General features: G+C 36.5%; 2 protein-coding genes across 2 annotated transcripts in view; both read left to right on the forward strand.

Moving 5' to 3' along the window:
• Nucleotides 1-2,893, forward strand: part of LOC125145139 (CD48 antigen-like) — a gene marked incomplete at its 5' end in the record, with an annotated part of 12,887 nt that extends 9,994 nt beyond the window's left edge. Inside the window, 5 exons of the mRNA XM_047815971.1 lie at nucleotides 501-803; nucleotides 893-1,186; nucleotides 1,946-2,068; nucleotides 2,243-2,313; nucleotides 2,614-2,893. Of these exons, the coding sequence (XP_047671927.1) occupies nucleotides 501-803; nucleotides 893-1,186; nucleotides 1,946-2,068; nucleotides 2,243-2,313; nucleotides 2,614-2,721 (899 nt within the window). The remainder of the gene's footprint in view (nucleotides 1-500; nucleotides 804-892; nucleotides 1,187-1,945; nucleotides 2,069-2,242; nucleotides 2,314-2,613) is intronic.
• Nucleotides 2,894-6,300: 3,407 nt separating this feature from the next.
• On the forward strand, nucleotides 6,301-8,229 carry LOC113643890. The gene is made up of 4 exons (XM_027148346.2): nucleotides 6,301-6,346; nucleotides 7,310-7,612; nucleotides 7,702-8,004; nucleotides 8,081-8,229. Exons 1-4 carry the CDS (start codon nucleotides 6,304-6,306, stop codon nucleotides 8,227-8,229), a joined length of 798 nt encoding a protein of 265 aa, XP_027004147.2. The 5' UTR covers nucleotides 6,301-6,303.
• The last annotated feature ends 2,673 nt before the right edge of the window (nucleotides 8,230-10,902 follow it).

A 10,902-nucleotide genomic window follows, 5' to 3' on the forward strand; every position in this document is an offset into this window, starting at 1 on the left:
ACTGCGAAACATAGAATTAAGGAAAGAAGTACTTTCTTTTTCTCATAACTATAAATATTAAAATTGTGTAAAATTGTAATGTAAGTAATGAGAATTTCTCTAACAAAACAACAACCACCCAAAAAAAACACTGACTGAGACTCGGTGGAATTTAGATTTAATCAAAACATTCAGCGGGAAAAAACAGCTAAACATTTAAAATAAGGATTTGTTCAGTGTGACATTAACACTACTGTAAATAAGTTACTGACTTGCTGAAAAAATGTTCATGTTACATAAATGATAAATAATGAATCGTATTTTCACAGCCTGGTGGTGAAAAACCTTAAAATCTATTTTCAGCTGTTTGAACAAAAAGTTCAGGAGATGCGAGTGTATAAAAACACACTGAGTGGTTTTAGTCCATTTAAATTATTTATTTTATATTTTATTGATATTTAAAGAGCTTTATTACGACTCCTACACGAGATCTCAGTCTCACTGCTGTTTTTTTCTTTCAGAGATCTTCAGCTCTATTGGTGACTCTTCAGTTCAGGAGGTGATCGGTGCTGTAGGCGACTCTGTTACGTTTCCTTTACATGTTCCTGTTTCTGGGAATATAATTTATAAAAGTGATATAGTTGGACGGGTGTTAAATAGTCAAAGTGAGATAAACGATGAGAGGTTTGTGAATCGTCTTCGTTGGCACAATCAGCGTGGGTTCTTCACTCTCTCAGACCTGAGACCAGATGATTCAGGACTTTACACAGTTCAGAGCACTAAAGACATAAAGGGAAAACAGGAGTATCGTCTGGACGTGTACGGTGAGTTGGTTTCTCACAGATTTTACACAGAAACAATAAAGAACCTTAAATTCTTAACTTCTCAGGTTGTTCATGTTGTTTCTGTACAGAGAGAGTTTCAGCTCCTCAGGTGACGACAACCTTCAGTTCTGCAGAGTTCTGTTCATTACTGTGTTCTGTGAGGAACGTCAGAGGACTGAAGCTCGTCTGGTCTGAAGACCGCGGTTTATTAAACCAAACTATCAGCAACTCCACGTCCAATACCATACTGAGTCTTCATCTAGAAATAAAGAAGACGGACAAACACAGACAGAGAAACTTCAGCTGTGAGGCTTCCAACCCAGTCAGTAATGAGACGACTACAATCGACGTCACAAAATTCTGCTCTCTGGACAAAGGTACAGGTACGAGATGAGTGCAGAGTTCACACACTGTCTGTTAGGAGGTCAGAATAGACACCGTGTGATGAGCATGTACTTATCACTGTGTTTGTGTTATTATAGTAAAATAATAAGTTTAATGTTTCAGAGAGATTAATATAAACCCGTCAGATCTTCTGGCCAATCAGGATGCAGCATTCGTCAGCACTGTGGTTTGTGTAGCTTTGTTACAGATTGACCTCCATAATGAGTCTGACATGACGTGATAGTGATACAGTTATAGTTATAGTTATAGATCTCTGTCCTCAATCACTAACATTATAGACAGTCACTAAACTTTTGTCCTTTCTGTGAACCGCTGATGCTTTAATCACCACCACTTCATGTCCTCATGACCTGCTCTAAGTTTCAATTCTTTATCACTTTATCTAAATGTTTAATAATAAGAGTTTTTACTGTTTATTATAAAGAGCTACAAACAAGATCACTGTCTGTTAGATTAAACACAGAAATAAATTTACATGCAGTTGTTTTTCTCTTTGTTTCATCTCACTACAGATTCACACCCAGTGTGTGATCTTTATTAAGGTGTAAAGTCGACTTTAGCGGCACGTAACGCGACCGCATGTCCTGTGTTACACGCTGACATGAGTGGTTTTATTTAGAATAATTTATAATAAAACATCTTTTATTTAAACTCACATTCAGACCGAACACTCGGACAGTAATGATGCCGTTTATCTGCCACAGAATTGGGATTTAAACTGTTTATTTTATTTACAGATACTCGGGCAAACCAGATTGTGATTCCAGTTGTCGTGTCTGTGATTTTACTCCTGCTCGTAATCGGGATGTTTGTGTATCTGAAGAAAAAGAAACAAAATGAAGCCAGTCGCCATACAGAAGGCAGGTATTTGTCTGATTCTGGGCCTTAAGGGCAAAAGCACTTCGTCTCTTTTAGTAAACATGATATTAGTTTCAGTGTTTAGGGCTTTACTGTTGAGTCAGTGTCTGTCAGTCTCTCATTATTGACCAGTAAACAGTCTTTACTGACGCTGTTATATATTTTTATCTTTGCAGACTCCTCTGCAACTGAAGGACTGAATGAAGAAATACAGTATTCTGTGATAAATCATATTAAACCCACTCAGGTCAGTGACCGATAGATTGACAGACAGTGACGTTTTATAATCCTGCAAAATTTACAGCATTTAATATTCAATTTAAAAAAAGGGATCAGTCGTAAAACAAGAACGATTAGATTTGTCTGATCTATACATTTTATTTATTTATTTATTTTTAAATCATTTTTATCTCTTAAGAACAAACTTTGGATTGTGTTCATATTGTGTATTTAACCTGACTGAACAACAGACTGACGTATTATTATGTGAAGTATCTGTTACTTTCAGGTAAATGCACTGAAATTTCGGTCTCTCTCTTTTAAACAGACAAATATACGAGAACGTGCCGATGAGGAAGTGTGTCAACTAACCACCATTTACGACAGAATTAGACCTGAGAGAACGTCAGAGAGCAACACAGTGAACCAGAGCTGAAGGATGTGAATATATTCAACACATTTTAAATATAATCGTGTTTACGCTCATTCACATGAAGGAAAGTTTTCTGCTTAACTGATGGCTTTTGTGTTTAATACCACAAGCAATAATTATATTTCAGTGAAGTCCTCTGAGTATCATTTATTTAAATAAACTCCTTTTTATTCTGTATGAGTGTTTGTATGGTTGTTATTTCCAGTGTTCTGCTTTGCCATGTCGATGTTCTGTCAGTTTGTACAGCAGCTGAATGTGACCGTGTGCAGCTGTTTCTTTATCTGATGTGGTAGTAAAAAGCACAGAGAGGCAGCGCAGGGTGTCATTAACACCAGGATAATGTCTTCAGTTCCTCTTTCATGCTGTGGGACTGAGTCCAGGTGGATCCTGTAATTCACTGAGAGGAAATACAGGAGGAGAAGAAAGACAGACACACAGACAGACAGACAGACAGACATGCAGCAGACACTGACAGACACACACACAGACAGACACACTGACTGACTGACACACTGACAGACACACACACAGACAGACACACTGACTGACTGACACACACACACTGACTGACAGACACACTGACAGACACACACACAGACAGACACACTGACTGACTGACACACACACTGACAGACAGACTGACAGACATGCAGACAGACACACAGACATACAGACAGACACACTGACAGACAGACAGACATACAGACAGACACACAGACATATAGACAGACACACAGACATACAGACAGACACACAGACATGCAGCAGACACACTGACAGACAGACAGACACACAGACAGACACACTGACAGACAGACAGACACACAGACAGACACACTGACAGACAGACAGACAGACAGACACACAGACAGACACACTGACAGACAGACACACTGACAGACACACTGACAGACATAGACATGCAGCAGACACACTGACAGACAGACAGACACACTGACAGACAGACAGACACACTGACAGACAGACAGACAGACAGACAGACAGACAGACAGACACACTGACAGACAGACAGACACACTGACTGACAGACAGACAGACAGACAGGGACTGGGAAACTGACAAATAAAAAATCTTCATCTTTCCAATTTTTCATTTTTTATAAATTCACTCTGTAAAAATGTTGAACACAACAAGCATCAGTTGGAGTTAAACCCTGTGCAGTTATAGAGACGAAACGTACGTCTGTTCTGTCATTTTAATATTTCTTTAATACACCTGAATACTTTATTCACCTCGGTGTGTTTAAGGTCAGTATGGTTTCGTTTTCTCACTCAGCTCATCTTCTCCTCCAGCTTTATGGGATTTGCATGAGAATTTGCATAACCAGTATTTTACCTGTGAACTCCACAGAACATCCAGCATCATGTGTAAATATTTTAGACTTCTTTGTTTGTCAGTTAAAAGTTGTGCAGTAATAAACTGCATAACAAAAGTCCCCCAAAGTCCTGCAGTTGCTCTAATCTTCTGCTCACACACACACACAACAAAGTGATGGTTGATTTTCATCTGGACTTCAGTAACCAAGCAACAACTGATCGAGATATCGAGATTTCTGTACAGATTAGATGTGATGCGGTTATACATTCAAGCGCCTAATGATTTCTAGGTGTGTGCGTGTGTGTGAGTGTGTGTGTATGCATGTGTGTATATGAGTGTGTGAGCATGAATGTGCGCGTGAGAGTGTGTGTGGTGTTTGTGTGTGTGTAAGCGTGTGTGAGTGTGAGTGTGAGTGTGGGTGTTTGTGTTGGTGTGAGCGTGAGAGTGAGTGAGCGTGTGTGTGTGTGTGTGTGTTTGTGTGAGCATGTGTGTGTGTGGGTGTGTGAGTGTGTGTGCATTCTCCAATATTTATTCAGTTCCACACACACACACTTTAGTTCCTACCTGCAGTTTGTTCCTGTTTAATGTGACATTGACACTGAACTGTTATCTCTCTATAAATGTGTATAGAGACATCAGGGTGGAATTTAAAGCTCAGGAGGAAGAAGCAGATTGTTATTGCAGTTTTTTATTTTGCTAATATGTAAAACAGCTGATTGTGTTACCGGTTTAACTCTGATCACTGCATTGATTAGAAAACAAACAAACAAACAAACAAACACTGCGCTGGTCAGAAGGTGACCAACACAATCAGACTAGAGACAACAGGAGCGACTTCATCACTTCTAGTGTTAAACATTTTAAACATGTTAAATGTTAATTGTGCTGAAGCAGAAAGGACATTAAACTATAACTCCATATTAACACACAACACAACCATGTCTCAGTCTCTGTAATATTATTTTAACACAAATTTCATGTTGAAAATCTTAAGGCTTTGTATTGGGACACGGATTCTTTACTGTAGTGGGTCGTTACTGTCTCACACTTCTGCTCTTCCTGTGTATTTCACAGAAAACCCCTCAGTCCTATGTGGTTACGTCCTCAGTGTTGTGTGTGTGTGTGTGTGTGTGTGTGTGTGTGTGTGTGTGTGTGTGTGTGTGTGTGTGTGTGTGTGTGTGTGTGTGTGTAAACCAGCCACAGTCTCACAGCCTTTTTCACAATGTGCACTATGTGTTAATCCTGTGGCCTGCATGTGCATGCTCTAAAAACATCTGACAAAATTTACAGCATTGAATTTATAAAAGTATAAAAGCCCAACAATGAAAGAATGCAATGTGTCTGGACCTTTACATTTATTTATTTATTTATTTATATTAAATCGCTTTTATTTCTGAGTAACAACATGCTTTTCGCTGATGTATTTATGGCTTCTGTAATGATGTTTTATTGATGATCTTTTTAATGTTCCAGTTTCCTGATTAAACACGAGGCTGCACACAATCTCACAAAATACTGTGTTTTTGTTTTTAAGTTTATTTTACTGTTTGTTTTCTGAGCACTTAATAGAAATATAAATAAATCCACGCAGTCTGTTTTAAACATAAACTCCTTCATCTGTGTGTTTTTATTAAACCTTCTAACACGCTGCCCCCTGGTGTCTGAAACTAAACCCACTGTAACCACGTGTGTGTCTGTCATCATCATCATCATCTTCATCATCATCGCGGTAGTGATGAAGGTTTCTTCAGGGTGACTTGCGATTGATTCTTTTAACAAAATATTAATTGTTTTAATTTGTCTTATTATAAAAAAAACAAAACAGACGATTTGTTCAGAGAATTTTGTTTATAGCTCATAAACATTGCGTTTGATTTTTTGTCATTATATAAACTACAGAATAAAAACCTTACAACATGGAAACGGTTTCATTTCAATTTAATATTAAACAGGTTTTATTCTGAGGTTTAATTTACCTCTTATTTTTGTCATTGATGTGATTTCGTGTTGTTTTTGTCTCCAGTTTGTTTCTGTGACTCAGTTGTTTTATTAATAAATTGTTTCGAGAAATAAAATTGTGTCGAGTTTAATTAATAAAATATGTTTAATGATAGAGAAGAATTCTGATGATCTGAGTGAAAAGAGCTGAGTTTAGTTTTATTAGTTTTTTATTCTGACAGTAAGTGAAGTTTGCTGAGTCATTAAGTGTCTCCTCAGACCAACACCAGTCACATTAGTGCTGACAAAATGAAGTCAGGACTCTACAGTCTGTTCATCCTTCTCCTGTCGGGTAAGAGTTTAATCATGGCTTTATTTATTATTATATAACGAAAATAAATATTTTATTATATAACTAAATGAAAAGGGAAAATTAAGTTACGGGTTAAATCGTGATTCTAATTCAAAAACATTTACAGATTTTTTAAATTCTGATAATAAAAATATATTTTTATAACAAACTACAGACGGGAATTTGTTTAATCTCTAGAGAGAATTATTATAAAAGTATAATTGGCTTCGTGAATCGTTTCTCTGGTCAGAGAAGTAAGATAAAGCAGCAGAACTGTGTGAAATTTACTCTTCATGATTTAATGAGATTTTCTTATGAGTTTTTTTATATTATTGCTCTAATAAATGATTGCAGTTACTGTATCACACAAAGGTGTACAGAGTTGTCTGTCATTCGTTTATATTCTGCACAAAAAGAATGATGCACTTTGTATATTACAGAAAAAACAGAGACAATAAAATAATTAGAGTTAAGTAAGAAACAGATGATTAGAAATCACACACTGTAGTAAACGTCTGGGGGGTTTCATCACCTCCCTAAAGCAGATCATCGGTTTGTCATCAGTGTTACAGGACACGCTTCTGTTCAGAGAAATGCAGTATGTTAGTTGTGTTTTGTGCAGATTTTGTTTTTGGAGAGTAAAAGGAGTTTTGTGTCTTTAGGAATTTAGACATTGTGAAACTTCAAATCTGAACATTTATACGTAATAAAGAGTGTAGAGATCATCAGGAAGCGTGAACATCTGTAAGAGGGAAGTAAAAACATGATGATGATGATGATGATGATGATGATGATTATAGACAGTGTGTGAATATGACAGAATTGGTTTTAATCTATTTGAGTGATTTACAGTGTTTGTTGTGTTCACTGTTTTTATATAAATTTTAGTATATATTTTTATATTTAGAGCTTTATTACGACTCCTACACGAGATCTCAGTCTCACTGCTGTTTTTTCTTTCAGAGATTTTCAGCTCTATTGGTGACTCTTCAGTTCAGGAGGTGATCGGTGCTGTAGGCGACTCTGTTACGTTTCCTTTACATGTTCCTGTTTCTGGGAGTATAATTTATAAAAGTGATATAGTTGGACTGGTGTTAAATAGTCATAGTGAGATAAACGATGAGAGGTTTGTGAATCGTCTTCGTTGGCACAATCAGCGTGGGTTCTTCACTCTCTCAGACCTGAGACCAGATGATTCAGGACTTTACACAGTTCAGAGCACTAAAGACATAAAGGGAAAACAGGAGTATCGTCTGGACGTGTACGGTGAGTTGGTTTCTCACAGATTTTACACAGAAACAATAAAGAACCTTAAATTCTTAACTTCTCAGGTTGTTCATGTTGTTTCTGTACAGAGAGAGTTTCAGCTCCTCAGGTGATGAACACAACCAACAGTTCTGCAGAGTTCTGTTCATTACTGTGTTCTGTGAGGAACGTCAGAGGACTGAAGCTCGTCTGGTCTGAAGACCGCGGTTTATTAAACCAAACTATCAGCAACTCCACGTCCAACACCATACTGAGTCTTCATCTAGAAATAAAGAAGACGGACAAAGACAGACAGAGAAACTTCAGCTGTGAGGCTTCCAACCGAATCAGTAAGGAGACGACTACAATCGACGTCACACACGTCTGCTCTCTGGACAAAGCTACGAGACGAGGTGATGCTTAAATTAAACCTGATGTAGTGGAACTTTCTCACACACTCAGACTTCTCAAGATGTCGTACTTCTGCAGGTTTGGAGGCTCGAGTGTGGAGTGTGATGTTCATTACAGTCGTGTTTGTTGTGATGTCACTAATGATTATAGTGATTGTGGCGTTTCTGAGGAAAAGGAGAGAAAGTGAATCGAGCTGGTGTGCAGAAGACAGGTATGAATCTGGATAACGTTTAATAACACAAACACAACTCTTTTATTTTATATCACTTCTTTTCTTATCGTGCTGACGAGAAAACAAAAACCATCAGAAACAAATCTTTTGTTCTGAACGTCATCATCAGATGAGTCTCAGGATTCAGACACCAGTTTGTGTAGAAACTTTCTATACCAATAACAATTAATAATTATAGTTGATAATCATTAAAACTTATTATTTTGATGAGAATAATTTGTTTTGTTTTATTTTTTTATTTTATTTTAATCCTCATTTAATTCTGTTCTCTTCATCTGCATTCAGATTTTCTGATCTGGTTTATTTCAGTGTCAGTAAACTGTGATGTGCGTCGTCTTGTCTAACAAAGCGCTCGGGTTTCACAACATGGACGACTTCAGTGTGGCTAAAGCTCTTGTGTTCTGAGTGGATTTAGATTTTAATCTCATGTACAAAGTGTCTAAATAACAGCTTTATAAACGTCTACAGTCTACAGTAAAGAACTCTAATAGTGTCACTGTTACTCTCACATACATGCACTGATCTCTCTCTCTCTCTCTCTCTCTCTCTCTCTCTGTTTCTGTGTGTGTCTCTGTCTCTTTGTCTCTCTCTCTGTCTGTCTGTCCGTCTCTGTCTGTGTCTCTGTCTGTCTGTCTGTCTGTCTGTCTGTCTGTCTGTCTGTCTGTCTGTCTGTCTCTGTATGACTCTCTCTCTCTGTCTGTCTGTCTGTCTGTCTGTCTGTCCGTCCGTCCGTCCGTCCGTCCGTCCGTCTGTCTGTCTGTCTGTCTCTCTCTCTCTCTCTCTCTCTCTCTCTCTCTCTCTCTCTCTCTCTCTCTCTCAACAGGAAAATAAAAGAGAGTCACTCTTTGTGGACGACAGCAGTTTTTGAGCCGGTTTTTGAGTGACTGCAGTAGAACAGAATGGAACTAAAGTCTGTTTATCAGATTATCATCAGACCTGAACAAATAATAACGGATGTATTTTTTCCATTCTAATTATTATTATTATTATTATTATTATTATTATTATTATTATTATTATTATTATTATTATTATTATTATTTTGTATAACACAGAATCAACAATTGTAACAATACATCATCAAACATTTAATATTTTTTAGATTAAACAATAGATTAACATTTGCATATTAACTAACAACATTGCAGCTGTATAGATGAAATAATGATTAAATAAAGAGGACAAGACTAAAGACTGCAGTAGAATAAAGAAACATCATTATTCCAGTTTAAACTGGATTTGAAAAGAACATTTTCACACCAACTCTTCTGTACGTTTCACAATAAACCGCGAGTGTGTGTCCTAATATAGTCTCATGCTGCGTATGAAATGGGTCATCAGTACACACTATACACCATATGATTATCACACAGACTTCAGAATTCACAGAAAGACAAACAGAAGTGTTGTTTATAAAAAAGTTTATCTAAATCCAGACCCTCAGGAGTCGGATCACAAAACTAAACCTGTGCTCATTTTAGTTCTTGACCTCTAACACTGAGAAATGAGTTTTATTGGGTTTTACATGTGAGCCTCAGAAACCAGCAGTGTGAAAAGGAAGAAAATCTGAGAGCATCAAAAATTCACACAAAACATGCTTTATTTATTTATTTATTTATTTATTAATTAATTTATTAATTTATTTATTTATTAAAAACTCAACTGGATCTGATTTTCCCAAAATTCACAGCGTGGGATAAAATTATTTGTTATATTTCCTCATAAATAACAAATATAAATATAAAGAGCCCCACTTTTATTGCAAAATTAATGAGATAAAAAAATTAACATAAATAAAATCTTTCTTTACAGAACTAAATGTTTCATATACCAATATAATAACATTTATAATAACTGATGTAGATTGTGTTCTTGTGTATCAGAGTTTCTCACTGTGAACTTCATCATCTTTAATCTTTATAATGTTTACAGTTAAATAAATAAATATTATTTGCTTGTGTAAATAATGTAGGTCCTTTACGTGTAATGAGGTTGTATTTAATTACAGTTAAGCTTTAAACATATAGATAATGTACTGATTTTGTTCTGAATGTAATGTTTATTTTAAAGACACATGGACTACATTTCCCATGAGGCCACAACTTCCGCCGTAACTTCCGCCGTGACAGTTTATATTACGGCATATGTATATATATATCTGACATTACAGAAATAGACAAAGTTTAACAGAAGATTTGTCATTTGTTTCTTTACATATAAATAAACATTATTATGGAAACTTGTGTAAAAAGTTTCAGAAGCTGCTAAAGGTTTGTTTAGTCTTATATCAGGATTATTGTGACTGAACTCGTTAGACACTGTCTGCGCATGCGTGAGCTACATGTGTCTGCGCATGCGTGTAGTGATCCTCCAGGTTTGTTTATTGAGCTTTAAATATACAGTGTAAAGTGTGACGATGGAGAAAAGATGAAGAGAAACAAATAATTGTGAAGATTTGTGAAGCTTACAGTCAGATTATTAAAGTCTTATATTCATCATAACAGAGTTTAGACCACTTATTGTTATTTTATTTATTATGATTATTATTATATTTATATTTACTTATAAATGGGGGGGATGTGGTAGCTCAGTGGTGTTGGGCTACTGATCGGAAGGTCATGGGTTCGAACCCCAGGTCCACCAAGCTGCCACTGCTGGGCCCCTGAGC

This window comes from Tachysurus fulvidraco, chromosome 7 (genome assembly GCF_022655615.1).
Source record: "Tachysurus fulvidraco isolate hzauxx_2018 chromosome 7, HZAU_PFXX_2.0, whole genome shotgun sequence".
NCBI classification, from domain to species: domain Eukaryota; kingdom Metazoa; phylum Chordata; class Actinopteri; order Siluriformes; family Bagridae; genus Tachysurus; species Tachysurus fulvidraco.

Coding starts and splice junctions, on each gene's coding strand:
- LOC113643890 (XM_027148346.2), top strand. CDS start 6,304: ATGAAGTCAGGACTCTACAGTCTGTTCATCCTTCTCCTGTCGG. Junction 6,347..7,309: donor GTTCATCCTTCTCCTGTCGG/GTAAGAGTTTAA, acceptor TTTTTCTTTCAG/AGATTTTCAGCTCTATTGGT. Junction 8,005..8,080: donor GGACAAAGCTACGAGACGAG/GTGATGCTTAAA, acceptor GTACTTCTGCAG/GTTTGGAGGCTCGAGTGTGG.